Source organism: Colias eurytheme, chromosome 4 (genome assembly GCF_061535395.1).
Source record: "Colias eurytheme isolate Ceu_HAF_F1 chromosome 4, ilColEury1 Martin Lab GWU primary, whole genome shotgun sequence".
In the NCBI taxonomy this organism is placed as follows: Eukaryota; Metazoa; Arthropoda; class Insecta; order Lepidoptera; family Pieridae; genus Colias; species Colias eurytheme.
This window is the reverse complement of record NC_142983.1, coordinates 9,906,983-9,934,507: the sequence shown is the minus strand read 5'-3', so window position 1 is coordinate 9,934,507 and position 27,525 is coordinate 9,906,983. Positions and strand designations below refer to the sequence as shown.

Here is a 27,525-nt window from a genome sequence, read left to right as displayed (position 1 = left end):
CGCCAGTTTAGCTATTTCTGGACGGTTTCCAGTTGACAGTTTCCGGACGTTACAGTAGTGTCACTGTCAATCATTGTCAAATGACGATTCAAGCAGGCTCAGTCGAACACGATAGGTATAGAATTTGTTTATTGTAGCTCAATCGAGTAAAAGATTTTTTTATTTTGTTTTGATGCTAAACTACATTTTTATCGTTTATTATAAATTAGCTAATGAATTAAACATGAACTAATATAATAGGATATTTGTGATGTTTATTGAGTTTTAAAATTATTACTGCGTGTTTCTTATTTTCATCATCATGACGAATCTTGATGTAAGTATGGTGCATTATTAGTTTAGTTCATTTTTTTTTTTCATAATCGACATGTATACAAATCATATGGCCCCATTCAATATATTCTTTCTGTAAGAACTGAAGGTAGTGTCCTTTAATTTTGAGGTGGATGCCTTTATACATTGAGATGAATTATTTACTCAAGGAAACAAAATTCGTATAAAACTTATAATGTTTTTTGTATAAGGATTCTTTATTATATTAACACCTATATTAAATTATTGATTATTTTCAATCCTAGGTAAGTAACAGCAGTACAGACAGTAGTTCTGGATCAAGTTCTGAATCGAGCAGTAGTGCTTCATCATCCACAACATCAGAATCTGGCTCCAGTAGCTCAGATTCCGATTCCTCTGCCTCTGATGTCCAGGCAACAACTGCACAGCCGAAATCCCCAAATCCACCCCAAGAAGAACCTAAGAAAAAGGAGGAACCTAAACCAAGACGTTCATCAAAACCAAAACTATTATCGTCTAGTGATGAAGACACACCTAAAATACCAAGCCCCAAACCCCTGCCACCAAGACGTAGAGGATCAGCAAAGCAAACAAAGAATGCTGCGAGTGTATTGGCCAAAAAGCCAGCAGCTAAAACGGCCACTGGTGCAAAAGTGAAAGCAATATCAAAAACTGTCAGTAAAGCATCTAAAAATGACAGTGCGTCAAAGAAAAAGAGCATTTTTTCTCCGGATAACAGTTCAGAATCGGATTCAGAGAGCAAAGAGAGTAAATCGTCAAAAGCTAGTCCAAAAGCATCGCCTAAAGGTAAGAAACCTGCGACTAGGAAGTCTAGTGAGGAAAAAGATTCATCTCCGTTAACTCCAGCTCGTTCAACTACAAATGAGGATTCAAATTCTACGTCTAAGGACAGTTCGAAGCGTAGAGCAAGCAGATCAAATGGACCACCTCCAAAGAAATTGTCTGAGGACAAAAGTGCCTCTTCCTGTACATCGAGTCAGTCATCTGTGGAATCTGTGTCGTCTGATAGTGACAGTGAACCTATGCCGAAGAAAGACCCGCCGAAAACAAACAAAAAGGTATGTATCATTATTTTTCTAATAAAAATTAAAAATTAATAGACATTTTTTTTGTATATGATATGAATAGTTAAAAAATCATTACTGAGGACATAAATTACACATAATTAATTTCTATAAAAAGTTCTATTTAATAAAGTGTTGTCAATGTGGGTAATGGTGAACAGGGGTGACAGTAAACAACTAGCAAGAATGGGTACTATAAAATGAAATATTTTTACAGTTGTAAAAGAAGAGCTATTTAGAGTAGGTATTAAAACTATAAGTAGAGTTGTTTTCAATCACACCTTTTTTTTTAACAAACTTTTTATCTAAAACATTACTCTATTCAACATTCACAGCAAGGATCAAAGAGCGGGGACTCCGGTGACTCGGTAGTCGAAGTGCCTCGTAAATTAACACGATCCATATCAGCGCGGGTGTCCCGAATGGCCGCGTCTAAACCTAACCACACAGACACCGACTCGGATAACGAGGAACGAGAGAAGAGTAATGAAATGAGGTACGGAAGAAAACTTTTATCATTTTAAATATGCATGCTGTTCTGTGTGAAAATAAAGTGCTTTTACTTTTTGCTTGATTATTTTAGTGTATTTGTTCTGTTGGTGTTGAATGTACTTAATAATAATGGTATACATTTATTTAATATTACTAATTCTGCCTAAGCCAGATTCTAACAATATCGAAGAGGTTACAATATTTGATTATCCACAAGATTCTGAATTCGATATTTTTAAGCTATTAGCATAGCTTCTATCGCGGGCCTTGAGCGTGGGGACCGAATCCAGAAATTCCGTAACGAAAAAACCTCACGCTACCCTCTCCGACGGGCGCGGAAGTGTTGATTGAAGGCATAGCATGCAATAGCTTTACCGCGGCAGTCCCCGCGTGCCACACGTCCTTTTTTTTACTCTGTATTAATGATATTAGGATAAATAATAATTTTGTGTCCGTGTTTACTATTACAGCAAAGAAGACAAACGGCTAGCGAAAGCACGTGCAGCGCTTGTCAAGTCGCCAGCCGTTCACCACAGGCCAACCACACCCTCAGAGAGACGCTGTCCCGTGAGGGGATGTGATTCTACTGGACATTTAGGTATGTTAGCTTTATTATCATAGTTATATATTTGTTTGCTGTTGTATGTTTTGTGAAATTAAATTGTTTATTTTTTGCCAGTAACTATTATGTTTTCCAAAATTCGTTGTAATTGAGCCACTTTTATATTGTGTTTGAAACGTCATATTAAATCCATACTAATATTATAAATGCGAAAGTAACTCTGTCTGTCTGTCTGTTACTCAATCACGCCTAACTATTTCTTTAATAACTTATATATTTATTAACCTTCAAACTACTGAACCAATTTGCATGAAATTTGGTATAGAGATATTTTGATACCCGAGAAAGGACATAGGCTACCTTTTATTGCGAAATATGTACCACGGGCGAAGCCGGGGCGGACCTCTAGTAATACATATAATTATGTATTGTTCCACATTGATATGCTCAATTTGTATAAATGTTGTTTGTGTGCAATGAATGTACAGGGTGCTTGCATGTCCATGATTAGATCACAATTCAATCGTATTTATTTACTATTTACTTGTACACCTCACGCCATATATTAACGACAGTTGAAGCACCATGATCGCCTTTTAAGCTATTGCATAGCTTCTATCGCGGGCCTTGAGCGCGGGGACCGAATCGAGAAATTCCGTAACGAAAAAACCTCACGCTCCCCACTCCGACGGGCACGGAGGTGTGGCTTGAAGGCATAGCATGCAAAAGCTTTACCGCGGCAGTCCCCGAGTGCCACACGTTTTTTTTTCTATTGTTTTTATTAATTTTGCACTGATTGGTTTGCTCCGGTCAAAAGAGAGTCAAAAGGGTCTTCCCATATCGCGCAGGTGGCAAATCCGAAAAGCACTTCACGTACGACGCGTGCCCCACATACCACAACGTGACCGCAGCGTGGTGCGTCGCCGCGGCGGAGGAGCGCGGGGCCGCGGCGGCGGCGCGGCGCCGCGCGGTGGCCGCCATGCTGCAGCGCCCGCGCGCCATGCCCACTATCGAGCAGCGGGCGTACCAGCTGAAGGTTAAGGTGCGTGTGTTTAGTATTTTCTGATGTTTGATTTTACGCGAGTATTATACATTTAGAAATTTAAGACTTTTTAACGGATTTTAAACGCGATTTAGTCAGTGCGTGTGTTTGTTATAACACGACGTAAGTAACATTAGCATACGCATGTCCCACGTACCATTACGTCACGTGTGCGTGGTGCGGTGTCCGCGCGCCGTGCAGGCTATACACTGCAGTGCGCGTACCAACTGAAAGTTAAGGTGCGTGTATTTGTATAGCACTTCACCTACACATTCCGCAACGTCACTACTAAGTAATGCATTCGCATTGGGATGTACAATCTGATTAGAAAATAATGAGGACAACATATACATAGCTTTGATTTTAATTCAACAGATACAATTAATACAATCTTTCTGAAATATTGTTTCCTTCTGGGATTTCAATGTAGATTTACATCCGTAAACGGAACAGTTTGTGCGCGCCATAATAGAATATGTAAGTACCTTTGTATAATAAAATTATTACACAAAAAATACGACTGCATCGTCCTTTCGCGCTAGGTAAGGCAAACTAAGCGTGTTTGCCTTACGCGGCCCGCGTCGCCCGACCCCCGCCAGTTCCCCTCCGTTTCTCTGCACAAGTACATTCGTTTCCGTACTGTATAGTAATACTGTGGTGAAGCCTACGACAAGGGTCTCATATATCACAACGTCCGCGCTACGCATATACTCCACCTACCAAGTGGGTCCCAGTGTATTTGTATAGTTCACTTCAATGATCGTAGTAAGCTCGTTAACACGTGACTAATTAGCCAGAATTAAATTGTCTCTCTTTCGCTCACGATAATTGAATCTTGCCATCTTAATTGGACGTATGCCGTTTGTGAAGATCGAATATTCTGTTGGTACATTTACACTTTTACTACCCCTTGAGATATAGGTACCTAGTGCTTAAAATCCACTAAATATAATGTTACACCCTACCTACGATGCGACGCAGCTTCCATATATCACAACGCGACCGTTGCGTCACGGCGGCGTAGGTTGTGCCTGTGATATACCTAATCATAAAACAAGAAACACGCTATTCTAGTGTTTATTTACCAAACTTTCAATAATAAAATTATTCCATTGCAGGATATGCGTTCAAAATGGAAAGGCAGTCACGAACTAAAAGCGATGACAAACAACGATGAACAGGGGGAGGAAAGGGAGCCAGTGCTCGATGGTTTTGTACCAGATTACGATTTGAGATTGTTCAGAGATGCCCAAGCGCTTGCTGCTGTTAAGATTGAAGAGGAGTTGGAGGATATCGCGTCTGATAAGGGAACAAGGTATATCTTAATATACATATATAAATTTCGTGTCACAATGTTTGTCCTCAATGGACTCCTAAACCACTTAACCGATTATAATAAAATTCGCACACCATGTGCAGTTCGATCCAACTTGAGAGATAGGATAGTTTAAACATGTAGGTGTAACCACGGGCGAAGCCGGGGCGGACCGCTAGTTGTATTGTATGGTACATGTAGTTAATGTATTGTTGGATGTTTTATGATAATATGATTGTTGTTATATACTACCGAAAGGAAAATAAGTGGGCTAAAATTAATATTTTTTCAACAATAATGAAAAAAGTTATTTATAACATGTTAAAAGGAGAGTACATAGGTACTTACTTTTTGCTACTTTATGAATTTATTTTATATTGATTATTCATTATAAATTTTTGTTTCTTTTAAAATGTTGAATTTATTAAGTATTTGAATGCTAGAAAACTAAAAATTAAATTACTCATTACTGAATTAATATGTTAGTGGCAAAAACTTGGGAACCGAATGTACTAAAAACAAATTTAATTTCAGATACGTAGTGATGGGCAAGTACATGATGGAGGTGTGGTACCAATCTCCGTACCCGGGGGAAGCTGCCCGCGTGCCGCGTCTGTTCGTGTGTGAGTTCTGCCTCAACCACCACAAGTGTGCGTGTGGGGCGGCGAGGCATCGGGCCAAGTGTGTGTGGAGACACCCGCCGGGGGATGAGGTGAGACAAACATACACACAAAACATACATTTTGCACTACAATACATCACCAAGATATAAAACCTATAAATATCACGCCAACTGTCAGAGATTTAATACTACACCAGTCACCACAAGTGTATGTGTGGGGCGGCCAAGTGCACGTGTGCACGTGTGCTACGTTTCAGAAGTGAAACTTCTTTAAAAGATTAAAAGATACCAAAATCGTCGCCTTATTCCATGACGTGACGGTATTGCCATGACGTGACCTTGAATTTTACTGTCAACGCGCCTAAAGAAGGTTCACTTAAAAAAAAGCTAGATTTTACACTACATCACCAAGATATAAAACATATATAAATATCGCGCCAAGTGTCAGGGATTTCACACTACGCTACGCTAACACATACATTAACATTGTTTATATTGTCACTGCATGAATAGCATAGAAAGTCATGAATAAACGCAAGTTCAGTTCGCAAAATTGTATGGTCGCGTGTCGATATGTATATTTTTTGAGAACGCATGATTGATATAAAAATTATTACGATTTGATACTTGTTTATTATTGAAAGAAACAAATTAGATTCATACAGATGTGATGACCATGCTTTTCCTCAACAGATATACCGAAAAGACAACCTCAGCGTATGGCAAGTAGATGGCCGCAAACACAAGCAGTATTGCCAGCAACTGTGCCTACTCGCCAAGTTCTTCCTCGACCACAAGACGCTGTACTACGACGTGGAGCCGTTTCTGTTCTACGTGATGACGTGTGCCGATAGCGAGGGTTGCCATATCGTGGGATATTTTAGTAAGGTTAGTGGGAAATTTGCACATTTCAGTATTGCCAGCATTGTGCTTATTCGCCAAGTTATTCCTCGATCACAAGACGCCGTTCCTGTTCTACGTGATGACGTGTGCCGATAGCGAGGGTTGCCATATCGTGGGATATTTTAGTAAGGTTAGTGGGAAATTTGCAAGATTTAAGTATTTTTAGTATTTCCAGCAATTGTGCTTATTCGTTAAGTGTGTCGATAGCGAGAGTTGCCATATCGTGGGATATTTCAGCAAGGTTAGTGAGAAATTGGAATTACAATTCTAAAAAACGAGGACTTCTGTAAACCTAAAAAAGGAGGACTTTCTTATTATCCGTAGAATCGCTCTATTGTCTTATTAATAATATTTTAAAATACATCTTGCTTTATTATAGAGATAGCTGCCCTCTATGTATTTTTACATGAACTTGATTTCAAGTTCCTGTTTACCATCATTTGAAAATAGAATGATCGCTATTTTCAATAACGAAGGAAAATTTTCATAAAATCACATTTTCTTAATATTTATAAGTATGTACTATCACGGTTCATGGGATACAGCCTGATGGCAGATCGACAGACAGACAGACAACAAAGTCTCAGTGTGAAGTGAAGTCCCATGTCCCCAAGTGGGGTAAGGGGCAGATGCATTATACATCTGTTTCACTGATCGATTTTCTTTAGGGACAAATAATAGGTGATCAGCCTTCTGTGTCCTACCAGACCAAGACATTTTTTTTTCTTCATCTCCACCGGGAATCGAACCTAGGACCCCTCGGTGCTACGCTCACGCGTCTAATTATATCTGTTAAAAAATTGGTTGTCTGTAAAGTCGGTTTACTGACGATAGTTGAACGTGACAACGTCCGATTGTGCTTCTTTGTCGCTCTTTCCGCGCTCTCGCTTGCACTTCAAGCCTTACATGGAACGCCTCAGAGCGAGGTAACGCCGCATGAGTCATGTTTTTTCGAGTGTGCAGCCGGCTCTGTCAAATTATAAGACGTTGTCACGTCAAAAACAAAGTCTCAGTAATAGGGTCCTATTTTACTCTAAAAGTAAGGTAACCGTGAGTAACTGTAAAAAAACACAATATAGAATCGATCAATGGTATCTTAGACTATTTTACAGTACATTTAAAACCTAACCGAATTGAATGTATGTATTGAAAAAGACAGATACTTTCTCTTTACTTTTGTACTTACTTGGCTCATTTATGAATTAATTTATTTATAATCTTTATTGACCAAACATAAAATACAAGTTTTACATGTATTTTTTGTCGCTGTGCCAATAATTTGACTCAAATGAAATGATTTTTGTCTTGAAATTTCTCGGTGTGCAGAAAACCTTTTTTCATTTTACAACATTGCTACATTTTATTATTGCACGCCTCATAAGCGAAGCGTTGAGGTGGGTACTACTGTCACTTCGCGCAAAACATCTGATTTTTCAAACTTAAAATGCATTTATGTATCATACATTGCACTTGTAAGATAATACATACACACACATATTAAGAAAAAACACTATTTTTAACGTTCATGATATTTTTGATGTCATTTTTGTTATTTAAACTAGTTAAAAAACAGTTTAAAAAAGTTCTGTCTTGGACGTCCGTGTGTCTGTATGTGCGGATCCTTTTTCTTGTTAACACGATAGCGACCGAAATACTTTACTAATCGAGACTTTTTTTTTCTCTTACGCTTGAGTATGCTCAGGAATAGAACCCTTTCATTTTTCAGGGTCTGATTCTATGTGGTTTAATTGTTATTAAATAAACAAAAATAATAATTAATAAATATTTATTAAAAAAAAATTATGAGGCGTGCACTTTTGGATTTTCCAAATTATTTAGAAAAATAGACTCAATAGAAAGAATAACTGAATATGTATATAAAATTCGTTGCCTTTTCACTTTTTCGGGTAATAATTTGTAACAGGTTCTAGAAAAATAGAACGTCCTAAAAACCTATTCATAAATTTAAACCGAATTTTTTAAGTAGACTTAAATAATTGAATTCTTATGTGATATGACGCCAAAAAATACAAAAATTTATTATTTCTCAACTAAAACACATCAATTCAATATTTTATATGAAAAACTTAATGAGGCTCTTCCTACCTAGTACCAAAAAGCCTTTTTTATCTTGCAATTTTTCGTACTGTAAAAACTATAATTTTCTTTAGATAAATAACTTTATATAACTAGAATCACTTTTAGTCTTTGTGTTCTTGATAATTTTGGAGACTTGCTGATTGATCTTCGAAGAGAATAATTCGAAATGAACAAAGGCTTTGGCGCAGTACAAGACAGACGGTGTGATATGGATCACATGTACTTCACGTCTGTTAAATATAATACGAAGAAAGTTAATCATTTTTTGATTAACTTTCATACATATAACTAAGAACCCAAGCAAAAGCAAAGCAATAGGGCTACACTAATGTTCATTTTATTTTAATTATAGTACATAATTTCAAATTTGTAATTGTCAAGTGCAACGTAAATCAAAAGCTTTTACATTTCCCATAGAAAGCAATCCACAATTCATTTAGCAGTTTCAAACTATCAACATTGTACGTTCATTAAAAATTTTCCCTAATTTAAAAATCGTAATTCGCGTACAACGCCTAGTACTCCGCCATTGAACGTCAGCTGTGAGGTCGTCGACCGGCAGGCCCCGCCCCCTAGGGGATGTCTAGATTCGGTCGCGATTTTGATATGCGTATGTTGATTTAGTACTTGAAATTTATAGGTATTTTGCTTCGTCTGGCTTGTTACTTGTTGGGGAGGGTTATGAAAATACGTTGTTAGGGTTTTTACTTTTGATAGATTTTGTTGTGTCCGCGAAAATTTTACGGGGAGACTGGCTGTGTAATTTTTGTAAATGTTTGAAAATTTGGATTACAATTTGGGTACTTTATAGTTTCCAAAAAAACTGGGGAATAGGTATTTTGCTTCGTCTAACTTGATACTTGTTAGGGTTATGGAAATACGATGATGATAAAAAAAATATTTTTAATTGATTTTGTTTTATTCGCGAAAATGTCTAGGGTTGTCTAAAATTATCAAATTAGGATTACAATAAGGGCAGATTATATTTTCCAAAAAATAAAGCAACGAGCTGTTTTTTTTTTAAGTTAATAAAACTATGTATATTCTGAAATATTCGAACGTAATTTAATGAATTAAAAAATAATTATGTACCTAAATAATTTCAATTTCAATTTTTAAGATTATTAAAGTTTCTGTATTTATAGTGAAATGCTTATTATTATGAAATAAAGATCAAACATATTGATATTTCTTCCCAATAGCTCACCGTGAAATTACAAAAATATTGCGTTACGGCTGGTCCGTGGGACGCACAGATATGAATCTTTTGAGACTAAAATCCTACGTCTCGAGGGTTGAAGTACAGTCGGGTTGAAAGTCACTCTAGGTTATTGTCTTTAGAGTCGATGACTTAAAAATATATGCCTATTAGTGTAAATGTGGATCATTTATATTGTACTTTACGAAACAGTCTGTCCCGATGAATTAGTAGAGCCTTATTCATGTCGTTTTTAACATTTTTGCATTTGCCACATGCAGGTTTATTTATTTCCAAATCATACATTATTATTTTTTGAAATATAAAAACGGTACGTTATTGTAAAAATTAAACAATTTTTGAAAAATAAGTTTAATACTAAGTATCTATATAAGCTATAAAAAATGAATGAAAAAAAAGACGGGTTGCACTCCGGGAGTGCCGGCAGAAGTGAAAACTTGATTATTAACGTTGAGCATGTTTGATATCCATCCGTCTTACGCTTTTTCGATGAAGTCACGTGTCCTGACGCGAGTTAAAGATTTTATACCCATTACAGAAAAAGAGGTCAACGCCGCTAAAGAAGTTTTCACTTCAAAAAAATTGAGATAAAAACTTTCTCAAAAAAGAAAAACCCCCGATAAGTACTTGTAATTAGACGTATCTAAGAAATACAAGATCAATCGTCAATGTCGTCGCACTCAGTGGGTTTATTGTGAAAATTCGCAATTCGTTTGAGATATTGTAGGGTTTCACCTCTAGACGTTTAACCTTTCGCGACTCGGTCGGCTATTTTATGGTTATTTATATGTAATGTTGAGGAGCTCAGGGACTTCGCGGGACACTTTGATTAACGTAAAATATGAGACGGGGGCGGGAGAGGATTTGGATTTTGGTATGGCGACCGCGTAGGAGTGTCGGGCGTATTTGCTGTCTGTATGCATGTAATTACAATATATTATGGTCATTGACAATTATTTTCGACGAAGCCAGATAAAAGTTACAGAACTTATATCGGCTTCGTCTAAAATAATTTAACTCATTATTAATGATATCATAAGTAAACAAACGGACCGATATCAAATTTTTTATTGCTGCTACGCTTCTGTTCGTCATAGCATCATGTTTTATAGCGTAAAGCCTTCCTTGATAAAACACCAAAATAACTGGTAGCAGCAGTTCCTGAGATTAGCGCGGTCAGACGAACGAAAAAGAAACTCTTCACAAGGCTCATAACAATGGCTTTTTATATCTGCTCAAAAACAAACGTTAATAACGTTTCTCTAATGATTATAATACAAGTTCAGTCAGACATAATATTTATACGAAATAAATCAGGTGATTTAAGTTTCAGTAGATAGACAAAATATAACGACGTCTAGACTATTCTAATTGGCGAGATTATAGTTGATATAGCGTCTAGACAATTAAGGGGGATGCTTTATATATTTATTAGCTTAATGTTATTTAAGACTTTGATGAAACTTGAAAATCTATAAGTTAATGCTTGTTGAAAAGCATTGGATTTAGATAAATGTAATCATTAATTTTATATGTAACTAGCTTTCCGCCTGCGGCTTCGCCCGCGTTTTCAAAAAAAAACCCGCATAGTTCCCGTTCCCGTGGGATTTCCGGGATAAAACCTAGCCTATGTCACTCAGAAATGATGTAGCTTTCCAACAGTGAAAGAATTTTTCAAATCTGCCAAGTAGTTTCGGAGCCTATTCAATTCATACAAACAAACAAACAAAAAATCAAACCTTTCCTCTTTATAATATTTGTATAGATGATAATGTTTATTCCGAATCTTGATAGATACAATAAGTAAATTAATAAAACAGAGATTTTTTTCTTAAAAAATTAACGTTATGTGTATATCTTTACGTATCATTTTATTATTCGATCTCAAATTACTGATTTTAAATAATAATAAACACAGAAAAGATGGAATAAATAATAAAGCATCAGTACTTCGAAGCAGACATAACACGTACCTATTCTGTACACATATTTGAATGTATCGCCATTTATAATACTCGCGTAGGCGTCATACATTTTATATTAAAACTCGATATAGAAATTCTTAAAATATACCTTACACTTAAATTATACGAAGGTTTTGTATCTAATAGCATTGACATATACATTACTAGCTTTTCACCCGCGGTTTCGCCTACTTTTTCTAAAACCTAATAAATTATGTACTAAAACCTTGCTCTTGAATCACTCTATTATATTAAAAAAAAGAGTGCGTGCCGAGCACACGTGTCAGTAGTGAAACTTCTTTGGCATGATTCAAAGATACCAAAATCGTCGCTTTACTCCATGATGTGACCTTGAAATATTACTCTCAACGCGCCTAAAGAAGTACCACTTCAAATAACCCATCAAAATCAATTGCTTAATTTTAAAGACAGAAAACGACTTTTCTTTATACTTATACTTAACTTTCCTCCCGCGGCTTCGCCGGCGCCGGCTATTGACTAAAACCTAATAAGTTGTATACTAAAACCTTCATCCTGAATCTACTAAAAAACCGCATCAAAATAGTTTGTTTAATTTTAAAGAATTAAGAATACATGGGGATAGAGAAAGTGACTTTGTTTTATACTACGTAGTGATATTATCTGGTGATTGTTAACTTAGACGTCCTCAGGCGCCCCCTATAAAGAACCCAAAAAGACTAAAAAAAGGCAAGGAGACCTCAAGAGTTGTAAAGTATAAACAAAATTTTTGATCTCCCGCGTGAGGGCGCCCTCCAAACGATATTAACAGCATGGAGTGGGTTTTGTGTGAAACCCCGGCTTTATGAGTTTTTGATGGTGTATCGCTGATTCTTTGGAGCGTTCTTTACGCGATAGGGTTGTACTTTGATCGTAATTTATATTGAAGTACCTTTGTAGATCGACTGATCGATCGACATTTGAATTTTGTAATATGTACTTGAAATAACACGATGTAATTCAAGTAAATTGTGATTAAAATGACCAATAGGAATTTAAGCGCGAAAAATTTATTAATTAAATCAATAGTTATAATGAAAAGGAATTTCATAAAGTTCGTCCCCTTACTTTCTTTGTAAGTATATTTTTATTAGTTACAAAGCAAAAAAAAAAGTAACGAATAGCTTTTTTAATCATTTCATATAAATTAACTCAACTTACTGATAACAAGAATAATTTGATTAGACATGAATATTACATAGACTACCTAAGATTCGTTGCTGAGATGTATGTCCATGATTAATAAAAAACATTATCGCTGCATTAAACAATGATTGAAACTACTTTCCTATACATAGTTATTTCAAGTGCACAATTAAAACCTCCCCTGGCCTGCATAGCATTCTATTTTAAACCCTATAGTTATTTACGAGTAGATCGATCTTTATTTAACTGCTACGTTCCACTCTTTTACGCGAAGTGTCTACGGCGGCTCGTCGTAGCGCTACGCTTTCAACGTAAACGTAGCCGGTCTACGGGCGTAGTAGTTTTCGTAGCTATGGCTCTATCTATTGATGAAATATGAATGGTTTCATGGCTTATAATGAGATATTCAGTACTATAACAGTTTTATTACTAGTTTAAGTAGTACTTTTAATTGAGAAACGTCCTATGAATTAACAGGCTATGTAAGTTTGCTATTATTAATTATTGTGTATAATTTTATTGTTTCGTATATTGTTTGATCGTCCATATTATTGAAATTGTTGTTGTATATAAATAAATAAAAACGATATTAATTTTCTCAACAAAATTCACACAAGTTTATACGAAGTATGATAAAAAAACAAAACCACTATAAATAAGCCACTATTGCGATAATTCTATATTGTCCATTATCCTTTTTCATATCATTGTTCTATTCAGCTAACAATAAAACGTTTCCATTACTTCTAACCAGCGTACACCGTAAACCTCCCACAAAGCAATCCACAAAAACAAACCCTTCAGACGGAACATTAAAAATCAATAAATCTTATGTGTAGAGTTTAAAGTATATATAAAAGCACAGACAGACGGACGGCGAGACAGCGTCTGTCCGGGTCGACGACCTCGCATCCGGGTACCCGGATATATTCCGTTAAACTTTGATACGTTTGTTGGTTGCCGATAACAGCTGGTTATTTTGATAACAAAGGGTTCCTGAAAATATGCTGCGGGCCTTTTTTCGTGTACTGTTCAATTATGTCTAGCCGGTTGTAATTAATGTTTGTGAAAGTCTGGATGAAAGGGTCCTATTACGGTGATCAATATCTTTTATTTTTATAGGTTCTATGTTTCTCAGTTTACGTCTAATTTAGTAAATTTCATCAGCTAATATTTTAGTATTATTAAGATTTAAATCATTTATTTTTAATTAAATTTTCCAATTCTCCAATAATCAAGACAAAGAACCGGGGATCAACCGCTAAACCACAGCCGTAACATAGAACAATTAACCAACCCATACACACGGGCAATAAAGTTAACCCTAACGCAAAGCACTGCGGATCCGCGGGGTGCGTCACACCCCAGTGACAATCCGCGGATGTAAACACGGCTGTCTAGACGGCGTGTAACGCAATAAATCCAGACGTCTGAACGTCTGGGCCGTCACCCGCCGCGCCCGCGGGCGTGATCGAAATTGGAAAGTTCTTTCGCACATTCTTGGGGTCGTCTGGCCCGTTGAGATTGGGGAGGGTTAGGGACTGTGGGTGTAATGGTACTTTTATGAACGGTAATGATGTATAATGTGCGGTGATGGATGTAATTGTACAGTCGCTACCTTAATTTAGAACTAAAATTTTTTACCAGCCATGAATATTAAGGAAAAAAACACAAATAGCTCAATAGATTTTTATTGTAACATCGAGTATTCAGTACAAGTTAAAATTATATAAATATTATTTCTTATCATGTGTTAAGGACAACTAGACATTTACAAACTACCCACATTTATAAAATATTCATTCTACCATAAATGAATCCCACTTTTTTATTCACACAATTCCAGTATGTACAAAAAATATAAAAAAATCTTATTCGTTTTCCGAACAGGAAAAGAACTCGTTCCTGAACTACAATGTGTCGTGTATACTCACGCTGCCACCGTACCAGCGGCAGGGCTACGGGCGGCTGCTCATTGATTTCAGTAAGTACTCTACGTCTACACCTTATTGCGTTTAGATGGCCTTTGTGGAATTTGCGAAGATTTTGTGGTGTGTCTTATACTTAGGTTCTTGTTTGAAGATAAATGCGTAGGCTTTCTTTGTTTAGAATTTTCTGGTATGTTGTTTGAATTTGGCATATTTTTCATGCTAAAAAAGTGAAAATAATAATTAGTTGTTTTTTTAACGTAAGGTTTCTAAACTCAAAGGTTACATCTTCTCTAAAGATTTTATCATTATTGTCTCATTACAAGCGCTATTATCGTCAACGATAATTCCAGCTGTCCCCACCAACTTACATACATAGCGCAAAGACTTTAGACCTTCTAAGGAAATTGTAGAACCTATGTCCCATATTACTATTTTATTTATTTACTATTTACGCATCGAAAACAAATATCTAAATTTAAACACAGTTCCTTTATATTAACGATTTGCAAAGTAATTATTTTTATGTAGGTACCTTAATTGTCATCTCAAAGACTCTTCGCGTCTGAAAATACGATTTATATGCGTTACAAAAATCTTCAGATTTTCAAAAGTTTCTATCTAAATCCTAAAAATCGCCACGATTTTTCATGGTCCCACATTAATTGATAAAGAGCGTAGATTCTTGTTGCACCTGAAACAAATAAAAACAATTCAATGATTTGTCTACAAACAATTTGAGTTGCTTCGAATCCCAATTGTCACCATCGTTTTCTATATAGTTGACATGGAGCTCGCTTTTCCATTCTATCAACATTACCCATACAATTAACCCATTGAGCCCCGAATGGCCCGATCAGTCCACGACACAATAGATTTTCTATTGTGTCTGTGATTCCGGGGCCTGAGTTATTAATTGATAAGGAGCAATCGTTCCGCACCTGAGCGGTCAGCATCGTAAGCCTGACTTGTTTGGGACCGGGGGGGGGGGGGGGGTCGCGACGCCGCGGCCGTTCACCCCGATCGATGCGATGCAGTATGGATCGGCCGGTGTCTAGACGGCACGGGACCTCACGAATTGTAGATGCGAGGAATTTTGATGGCTCGCTATTACCACCGCCGGGTGCGTCCGCGTAATTGGCGTGTATGGGATGCTGTCAAAGAGCGGTGGAGGAAAGACGTAATGTGTCGGGATAGAAAACAGCAATACTTCCTCGAGTCGGCTGTTACCATTTTGCCATTTAATAGGCGTATAGAAACATTTCAGTTAAGTGTTTTATTAAGACTTAATGTGTCAGGCTTGCTGAAAATCAGCGCCGACTGAGACTACCTACTGGCCAGCTTTTGCTGATTCTGGTGATTTTTTGTCTTCCCCTTTTTTGGCAAATTAATACATATATATTAAATTTATTGTAGCATGTTTAGGGTTAACTTATGATACTTAGTTTAAAGAAAATTAATGTTTCATTGTAACTACAATATTCTATCAACACTATACTTCCTATATATATATTTATATACTTCCTCGAGTCGGCTGTTACCATTTTGCCATTTAATAGGCGTATAGAAACATTTCAGTTAAGTGTTTTATTAAGACTTAATGTGTCAGGCTTGCTGAAAATCAGCGCCGACTGAGACTACCTACTGGCCAGCTTTTGCTGATTCTGGTGATTTTTTGTCTTCCCCTTTTTTGGCAAATTAATACATATATATTAAATTTTACTATCTTTTTACGGTTTAAGACATTTATTTCTCAAAAAGATTACATTTGAATCACTTACAGAGAAATAATAATATAAAATAGAAACATTTTTGCTCGCTTATCGTTGTACGTAGTAAGTAGTTTGTTAACACAAATAGAATACATCCAACAAGAATAACAAAAAAATGGGCGGTAATTTTTATAAACATAAATTCAGACTACCCCAACGACATTCTAAAGATATAAGGCATGTGTTCTAGGTAAAGATATGCTATTTTTATAAGATATGAAATTAGTTTAATTTTTGTTAACACTTTGTTTTTACTAAATATATAATTATGTATTTTAATAGTAAAAGTATAATTTATAGGTTTTATTTATGTTTATTTTTTTATATTTATTTATATATTTTTATATATAAGTACATATTTTTTTTTTTATAATTATTTAGTCTAAAAGATGTTTCTTTAGCAATTTCTTGAAATTAGTTATCGATTTGGCTTCTTTAATATTTTTAGGCAATTTATTATACAATTGAACTCCTTCAAATAAGATACTCTTTTTCCCGTAACTTGTCCTGGTACAGGGCAGGGCTATATTGTTTGCGCGCCGAGTCATACGGTTTGTGTGTTGTATATTGGTGGAAAAGTTAATTAGAGAATGAACATTTTTAGTCAAGATTTTTTTTATTAACAGACATATATTAAATTGATAAGTTTGAGCCAGATTCATGAGCCGAGTTTTTTTGTATATGAGTGACGTGGGTGTTCGAGATTTATATTGAAATAAAGTTTTTATAATTTTATTTTGTGTTATTTGCAATTTTTTCAAATTTGTTGCTGATCCTGAACCCCAAACCTCGATTAGATAGTCAATATGTGACTTGACTAGGCTATTATATATTGAATACCGCACTTTTTGTGGTAGACAACGAGCAATAGGTCGTAGCACGCCTATCAACGAAGTAAGTTTTTTACGTACTTTTTCGATGTGGGCTTTCCACGTGAGTTGTTTATCGAGAAGGAGACCGAGATATTTTTCTTCGTTTACTTTTTTTATCGTTTCTCCGTTTATGGACAATGGATTGTAGGAGCCTATTTTCTTATTTTTTGCGGTAAAAATGATGTAATTGGTTTTGGAGGCGTTTATCGTAAGTAAATTTGATTGAAACCATCTGTTTAATATGTTAAGATCTTTTTGGGCTTGATTTACTACAATATCAATAGAATTACCATAGTAGAACAAGCATGTGTCATCAGCATATAAAGTAATATCTCCGGTTAATCCTATTTCGTGAACGTTATTAATATAGATAAGGAAAAATAGGGGGCCCAAAAGGGAGCCTTGAGGCACGCCACAGCTAATAGGTCTTTTTTTGCTATATTGATCATTAATTTTTACGACTTGATACCGATTTTTAAGGTATGATCGAAATATGTCATAAGCTACTCCGGTTATTCCCGCATTTCTTAATTTCAGTAGTAAAATTTCGTGGCTTACGGTGTCGAAAGCTTTCTTAAGATCGACGAATACTCCAAGAGCTACCTTTCTACGGTCTATGTTGAGTCTGACATTAGTGATAAGATCCACAGTTGCTGCAATAGTATTAGATTTTTCTCTGAATCCGTATTGTTTATTAAAGAAAAATTTATTAGACGTGAGAAAACCGTTTAAACGGGAGTGCAAAATTTTTTCGAATATTTTTGACAAAGCTGGTAGTACTGATATTGGACGGTAATTACTGGGATCTAGTTTAGAGCCAGATTTATGAATGGGAATTACTGAGGCTACTTTGAGGGAGTCCGGAAAATAACCTTCTCTTAGGCATTTATTTATTATTTTCACCAAGTTATTCACTAATAAATCTTTTATATTTTTTATAACCCGTATGCTTATTCCATCCACACCTATAGCAGTATTTTTACGGAGACTATTTATTATTTTTAAAACTTCATTTTCATTTGTTGGTTCTAATTTAGACAAGTTATTTGCAGAATTTGAGGGGCTTTTAAGTATTATTTTAATGTTTCTATGAAATTCTTTAGGAATGTCGTTGGCTAGTTGAACGCCTACGGTGGAAAAATAATCGTTAAAATATTCACAAATTTCATTGACGTTAGTTATTTGCCCAGAGTTAGTTGTAAGTTTCGTAATCACCGGATCTTTAGCCTTATTATTACATAATTTATAAATCAACTGCCACATTTTTGCAGGATCACTCTGACAATTGCTAAAACTTTTAATATAGAATTGACGTTTCGCCGATTGAATTTTGCTGAATACGAGATTTCTTTGTTTAACAAAAACTTCTTTCAGTCGTTCGTTACCAGGAGTTTGTTTCAGGTTGTACCACAGTTGGTTTCTGTGATTTATACTCTCAATCAGATCTTTATTTATCCAGTCTTTACTTGGTGGGTTTAAAAATTTTGTTCTTGTTATTTTATTATTGTTGATAGCGGCTGTCAGAGTCGTTTCAAATTGCTTGTAATCAAGGAATTCTTCTTTCGAAAATATGTTTTTTATAGTTTCATATAAGCTTGTGTAATTGATTGATTGGTATTGAACTCGTTTTAAAGCCTCTCGTTTGTGTCTATTCAACTCCAAATATATTTGTTTATGGTCAGAAAGTGAAGATTCAATAATAGAAAGCTGAAAGGTGTCATTGTGTAGATTAGTAAGAACATGATCCAGGATGGACTTTGAAGATGACATATCTCGCGTACAGTATTCAATACTAATTTTATTTAATATTTTCATATTATTTTCTTTTAATATTAGTTTATATTCTTTTATTGATTGGTCGTTGCTCAGTAAATTTAGGTTAAAATCACCAAATACAATTACACGTTTTCTTTTCGTTAGATGTTGACTAAAATTTTCAAGAAATTTTTGAGTATTTGCTGCTGGCTGTTTGTATATTACTCCAATATCTAGGGAAAGTGAGTTCAGATGTACCCATAGAAAATGATTACCATCTTCAAACTGTTCCTCAAGAAATTCATGTTTTAGGCTATCATGGATATAAATAGAGACTCCTCCTCCTCTCAGTTTAGTTCTGTAATTATAGTAGTGCGTATATCCGGGTAATTGTAATCTTTTCGCCTGGTCTTCATCCTTAATCCATGTCTCCGTCAGCACTATCAAATGAACAACAGCTTGGAAAGATTCGACAATACATCTTAATTCATCTATTTTACCTATTTTTACTATACTTCTGACATTGGCGTAAAGAAACTTTATGGATTTGGTGTGAACTATAATGTCGTCGTAATTTTGACAGAGTTTGTATGTGATATTATTATTTTTAACCTCGGAATTTGCTGGATTTTCATTCGTATTTAGTTTTTTGGAAAGTTTTTTAAAATTGTGGGTATTCCTTTAATGTATTTGATGGTTAGATTTTTTTCTCCGTTTTCTGTGCGCAATCGCAGTTCTTCTTGCACATTTATCATATATTGTTTCTGGATTGGTGTCTGGTCCCAATAGATTTTAATTTTACCATCTTTAATTATTGATTTTTTTATCAGTATAGATTTTGCAATCTCTTGTGAAGAAAAACAGACTTTTATAGGACGTAGTTTATTTTCATCAAATTTTCCAAGGCGAAAGATTTTTACTGGTTCAGGACACTGTGGATTTATTTGAGATATAATTTTCATCACTTCGCATCTATCAAGCTCTCTCTTCTTCTGCAAATCTTCCATCTTTGATTCCGTAATTCCAACAATTATTATGTTTTTACTGCGTTCCAGTCTGTCTTGTACTTCATTTATAATGTTAGTCGAAGAACCCATTAAATTTGAACCTTCTGTATTTATGGATGACGATTGAAAATTTTGTAGAAGACGAACGTCATTTTCCAATTTAGTTACTTTCTGTTGGGTATCACCCACATTACTCGTTAAATTCTCTATTTGGATTTTCAGGTATTGGTTTTCAAGAGCTAGTCCGTCTGTTGTCGTTTTGATATCTGCAAGTTGGTCTTTAATAGATGAAATATCATTTTTAATTGACTGAATACTATCTGTTTGCAATTTGCCAAAGTTATTCAATATATCAAGCATTTCCATTTTAAAATCTTTAAATTGAGATGCAAATTCATCTTCAGGCATTTTTCTCTTTCGTATTGATACATTTTTTTGTTCATATTCTGCTTCTTTAAAAGTAGATAAATTTGGCTGAGAGCTGCTACCCGCGATACTCAATGTACTTTTTGGTGAACGTAAAATACTCATTTTTGTAGAATTCAGCAAACTTAATAGTAATAAGATAACGCAAAAATATAGCACACAATATTTATCGCTTCGCTCTTGCGGTATGCGCTAAGCTTTACAAACAAACTAAACTAAGCTTTACAGACAAAGAAAGATGCAGTTTACGCAGTCCGTCTTGCTCACTACACTTATATTTTTGTTCACAGTTTGTTGACGGAAATTACACCATATTCTATTTGATTAAGATTTTAAATGGCTTGACACTTTTTTATTAAATTATAAGATTCACGTAAACACGTCCGTACTCAACGCGAGTCAGCGAGCGAAAAAAAAAAAAAAAAAAAAAAAAAAAAGAAAAAAACGTTTGACGTTGATATTCAAAAATTCATTTATCTTCGCTTCCCGCCCAGTCATAAAAGGATGTTAACAATACTTCATGCAACCCTGTATCATTATCAAGCTCCTTTGCCGATTTTAGCCATAAAATTCACCTCATAGTAAAACGTCCACCGTGGTTATAACTTATAAGTACTTAAAAACTCTTATGGTCTGGTAAACTATTTTAAATAATACCAGGAAACATTTTGCAGAATTTTATCGTCTTTCAGATGTCTCATGCAGGATTGTAAAGATAAACACATCTTAGACGATAGGTACTGTGTTCAGAAATTCCTTGCATGTTCCTATTTCTTTTGTCTGTTGCTCTTATTATTTTAAAATGTATAATATGAATCCCACTTGACTACGAGTTTATAAAATCATACATCATTATAGGTATATTAAGAAGAGCTGGAACGTCAACACATTTACACATTGCACATGTTAGGCCGGGAGATACTGACACAAAATTTCGGGCCATTTGTAACAGGATGGCGGTCTAGAGGGGTCTTAGTACGCAATGACAAAAAGAAAAATGATGGTCAGAACGCTGGTACCGGCGGACTAGTCGCGTGGGCGTTAGTCACACTCGTCGGATAAATAGCGAAAGTCCAACGATTTGTAACACAAAAATTTTAGAATTTACCGATAGCCCTTAAAAAAGATGTAGGCGGTAGTGTCATGCCATTCAGTTACGATGTGACTTACAGTCCGCCATACCGACGTGAATGCGTTGATTAAAAAAAAAAACAATTCAACCATTTGTACCGAGCTCACTTTTGCACAGGTAACCATCGTCGTGCAGCCATTTACTAAAATTGCCATGCCATACTTTTCGGACGATTCCAAATGGTCGCCATACCGCGGAAAAGTCAAACGATTTGTAAATCGTTTGACTTTCGCTATTTATCCGACGAGTTCGACTAACGCCCACGCGACTAGTCCGCCGGTACCAGCGTTCTGAGTTCTGACCATCATTTTTCTTTTAGTCATTGCGTAATAAGACCTCTGTAGAACCGCCATTCTGTTACAAATGACCCGAAATTTTGTGTCAGTATCTCCCGGCCTATGTATGTGTCATATTTTGCAATTGTTTATAAATACAGGGTGATGTAATTGGTGTAGTACGAATATCTAAAAATCTATGAAGAATTTTGTGATACAGTAAATGGAAGAATTATAGACTATTTTACAGTATTTAATAAAATCATTTAATTTTTTGTTCATTTTCATTAGAAATGTCAATTTTTCTCACCAAGGTGGAAATTTGGATGATAGGTAAGGATCTTGTTAGAAAAATATAAATTTTGACTAAAATCGGCATTTTTTTTTTCAAAAATCGAATAACTAATTAATAATCAGAGTTATCACATTATTAAAAAAAATAAGCCAAACTATACACAATTTTTACTTGATGCAATCCTCAAAGATCATGGACATAGTGTATTGCGCCTTCCACCATACCATCCAGAACTCAACCCAATAGAGTTACTATGGGGCATAATTAAAGGGAAAGTAGCATCACAAAATGTGAACTTTAACTTGAAAACTGTGGAAGAATTATTTAGAAAGGAAGCAAATGCTATTAGCACAGTATTACCATTATATTTTCCTACAGTAGTGCGACGAATGTACTTGTGCAGAGAAACGGAGGGGAACTGGCGGGGGTCGGGCGACGCGGGCCGCGTAAAGCAAACACGCTTAGTTTGCTTTACCTAGCGCGAAAGGATGACGCAGTCGTATTTTTTGTGTAATAATTTTATTATACATAGGTACTTACATATTCTATTATGGCGCGCACAAACTGTACGGTTTACGGATGTAAATCTACATTGAAATCCCAGAAGGAAACAATATATCAGAAAGATTGTATTAATTGTATCTGTTGAATTAAAATCAAAGCTATGTATATATGTTGTCCTCATTATTTTCTAATCAGATTGTACATCCCAATGCGAATACATTACTTAGTTAAATGTTATAATATACAATTAAGAACATCCAAAAATAAAGTGTCCACGTAAATAATATTTAGCAGTGCAATATCTGTAATTATATATTTATGAACAAATAATTACATCAGATTTAATAATCGAAATTATTTTGAATGTACATATGAATAAAGATTTCATCATAATATTAATAATCACAATTGTTTTATTTCCCATTTGTTGCAACCCTAGCGTATTTTCGTGTGGCAGCGTCATTACCTACGCTGGCGGCGGCATCGCGCGACATCAAAGGCGATTCCTTACTGTAGGAAATAATGGTAATACTGTGCTATTAGTCTGGATATGTTTAGTGACGTTTGGAGAAAGACGCGAGAACATGAGGAAAAATATAAATATAAAATATAAAATATTCAATTAGAACCAAAAGTAGATAATTACACTGACTCATTTATAATAACATTAAGAAATTCCGACAACGAAACATCGAGTTCTTCGAGCGATGAAAGTTACAGTGAAGTAGAAGATTACGATTATGATTAAATAGATTCTTCTTCTTCTCTATAGATACTGCTTTCTGAATTGGTGGTAAATGTTAAAACTGTTAAACTGTTATGACGATTCAAAAGTGCTTCTAGAAGAAGTCTAATTGTATAAATGTTTGAGTTTGAGTTTAAACCCAATAGTGTGAAAATTATACAATAAACATGTAACACATATTTGTTAGCGCGTATTGGTAGGTATTACGTACTTACTTACTACAAATATAATATTTCTTAGATATCTTTACTCGACCAAAGTCAGGAATTTAATTATTATTTGATAATTGAATGATTATTAATACTTTTATCCAATTGATTGTTATTAGAATAAATAATTAACTTCATCAATTGATTTACTTTTAAATTATAATTTTACAGGTAAATTAAGAGAGCTTTCATAAGTAATTATATTTGCATATACATATCTACAACGCACCCATTTTACAATTCAAGTCTAAAATGAAACTAGAGTCGCATTTATTTTTGAACATACTGTAAGTGAAATTGCATAAGTGTGAGTACTGTGAACATGCCAGCTTTCCCTAATTGACCGATATAAAACGACTGACTATGTCATTGCCAGACTCGCCGGTTATGTAAGAAGAATATGAATAAAATATTCAGAATAAATAAATAATTTCAGGTATTTAGTTAATCAGTCAAAATATTTGTTATTTTTTAACTTATTAAAATTAATTACAATACCTGTCCAATAAAGCAAAAATCCTTTCTGATTTCCTATTCCCATGATACCAAAAGAGTTAACTAGAAGCATGAAATATTTTCACACCATCAGCTGTTCGTGGTTCTAATGAAGTGCCATAGTTTCAGTTTTGCATGTTAATTACGATTTAACATGTTTTTAATTACTTGTGCGACGATATCGTTTAATGTTCATGTTGTAAGTAATTCATTTATTCGCGTGGATAGTGTTACCAATTTTTGAAGTGAAACTTCTTTATCGGGGTTGGAAAAAAATTTAGTGTAACATTTTTTCGTTACGCGTGACATGTTTCCGTTACGCGCCATCTTTTTCTTACCACGCGTGATTCGACGTATTTCTGTAAAGTTACATATATAGTGAATTATTTTTTGAAAAATAAGGTCATAAATAAGTTTCACTTCTTATGTGTGTACACTAGTACACGCAGACATTTTTTTTGAACTGAAACTTCTTTATCGGGGTTGGACAAAAATTTTGTGTAACATTTTTACGTTACGCCGTACGCGTGATATTTATGCGTTACGCCGTACGCGTGACATTTTTGCGTTACGCCATACTCGTGACATTTTTAAGGTCATAAAGAAGTTTCACTTCTTACGTGTGTACTCTAGTACACGCATACATTTTTTATTTATTATAGCATGTTTAGGGTTAACTTATGATACTTAGTTTAAAGAAAATTAATGTTTCATTGTAACTACAATATTTTATCAACACTGTAACCGTATACCAAGCATTATTGTCAAGAAAAGATCAGTCCTGCCATCATACTCCTGTTTTCTAGTTCCTAGTTCTCATAGGGAATATAAAAAAATGTTTTGCTGCATAGCGATATCAATTTTAACAGGCCCATTACACAATAACCTTTATAGCAGCCGCTTGAATTGAAATGTGAATATTTTTAGATATTTTATTGGCACAGTGAAAGGGCGTTATGATATCGATATGAAAGTGTTGGCGTGCGGCTGCCCGCTGTTTGATTCTTTACTTTCCAACGTAATTGCGTGTAATTTATAAAAACAACATCATATGTTATAATTATTGCCGAATAAACTTTCCTTTTGAACTGTTGTTTAATGGTCTACTACTTTGAATAAGTGTGGAAGCCGGAAGGATAAGCGAGAAGCGTGTCGGTGTTTGTCAGGAAAGCCATGTTTTCCATTTACGTGCTCAACTCAGTAGAATACAGGAGATAGTCATTAGCACGAGTAAAAGCGGACTATTTATCCCAACTTCTCTCCTTCTCTCTTTAGGATTCTATTTAATATCTATCATTCATCATTAAAAGCATAATGTCGAACAATTTACGCCCGCGGCTTCGCCCGCATTTTCAAAGATAAACTCGCATAGTTCCCGTTCCCGTGGGATTTCCGGGATAAAACCTATCCTATGTGTTAATCCAAGTTACCCTCTAAGGTATATGTGTGCTAAAATTCATTGTAATCGGTTCTGTAGTTTTTGCGTGAAAGAGTAACAAACATCCATACAAACTTTCGGATTTTCGGAAACATTAATAGGATTATTTTAGTATCCCAGCTCCTTCGATAGCGATAAAAATCAGTACATATTTCTTCCACCAGGTTACCTCCTGACTAAAGAAGAGGGCAAAGTAGGATCACCAGAAACACCTCTATCGGATCTTGGTCTAATATCCTACAGATCCTACTGGAAGGAGGCGATCCTTAAACGACTATGTTCTGCACCCGGACCTGCGTTGTGTATACGCGATCTTAGTAAAGACTTGGCGATCGCTTCGTCGGATATAGTGTCTACATTGCAAGAGAGAGGTCTCATGAAGTACTGGAAGGGAAAGCATATTGTGCTGAAGAAACAGGTTAGTAAAGTTTTCTTAATTTTAGCCTTTTGTGTTTGAACTCGAAGGAATGATAAAAAAATCAAGTAGCCTTGTGAATTGGTAAAAATCTCTCGATTGAATGAATTGGTAATATAAAATAAATAAAAAAAATATTAGTATATAGTATCTACGTGTATAAAATGTGTGTCATGGAGGTATAAAACATTGACGATAATGGAGGAGGCATCGGCAAATAATTCAATATAATGAAATAGCATAGCTGTTTCTTTTTTTTTAACAATTCAGTAGAAAAAAATATACATTAGAAAAATTGTTGCCCATGTAATTTTTCGGTTCAAGTTTGTCCTTCCATATGATTTATTTTATCTACGAGACAAGAGGGTCTCTTGCGTCGTATTCGTTGATGCACACGGAATATTATGTTTACACATTACTACCTACTCATGTCTACATATGACTTAATATGTGCGCATATGGGTATGATAATATTATGTATGTGTATGTGGCAGAAAAATTATATGATTTCACCGTTTACTAACGTATTCGTCAGCTTGCAAAATTCAAAAGAGTATTTTTAGGTGATGGGTTGGGTTAGTTTTTTTTTAACTACACAGATGTAGGAGCCCCTCGAAGAAGGGCTCTGTTTGCTCTGGCAGTCGGATCCTTGTGGATGTTTGGAAACAGTTAATTCTCGGCATAATACAAAATTCTGAGCGTTTGTAAACTGAGTGACGACGCCGTTACTAATCGGCGAAATCATACAATTTCCCTGCGACATACAAATGTTTTCTTATGTGTACATTCGTGTACCTATAAACGTGGTTCATTTAAAATGTCTCGGTTGTCCCTAAAGAAAATCGATCAGTGAAACAGATGTATGGATAATGCATCTGCCCCTTACCCCACTTGGGGACACGGGACTTCACTTTATAAACGTGGTTCACACTTGCACATATGTGCAGGAGGTGCTAGAGGACGCGAGTCGCCGCGCCACGCGCGTGCGCAGCGTGGAGCCGGGCGGGCTGCGCTGGTGGGGCGGCGGCGCGGCCCGCTGACCCCGCGCCGCGCGCGCGCCCCGCCCGCCCCGCGCGCCGCGCCCCGCCCGCCGCCGACCCGCCAGCAGCGTCGCGCGCTCGCTGCTCTGAGCGTACGTACCCACACACACATACACACACATACACACACACACACACAAACAGACACAACACACGCTACTCTGAGCGTACCTACCCACACACATACACATACACACACGCTGCTTTGAGCCATAGAAGAAGACTATTATCATCTGTGTCAACGTCGGTACTCCTGTATGGTGCTCCACTCTGGTCTGACGTGCTGCAAAAACAACAACCCAAACGAAAGGTCGCGACGACGTACAGGGTCAGCGTACGTAATGACGTATTGCCAGCGCATTCCGCACCGTGTCCGTGGAGGCATCATGCGTGATCTCAGGATTACTTCCAATTGAAGTCCCAGAAGAACGGAAGAACCTATACAATCGCAAGAA

General features: G+C 35.6%; 1 protein-coding gene across 1 annotated transcript; it reads left to right on the top strand.

Moving 5' to 3' along the window:
- The first annotated feature begins 122 nt into the window (after positions 1-122).
- On the top strand, positions 123-27,070 carry chm (lysine acetyltransferase chameau). The gene is made up of 11 exons (XM_090120248.1): positions 123-316; positions 579-1,373; positions 1,715-1,875; positions 2,342-2,469; positions 3,282-3,475; positions 4,594-4,790; positions 5,325-5,502; positions 6,106-6,300; positions 14,653-14,746; positions 25,780-26,033; positions 26,978-27,070. The coding sequence occupies exons 1-11, from the start codon at positions 302-304 to the stop codon at positions 27,068-27,070; spliced, it is 2,304 nt and encodes a 767-aa protein (XP_089976374.1). The 5' UTR covers positions 123-301.
- Positions 27,071-27,525: the final 455 nt, after the last annotated feature.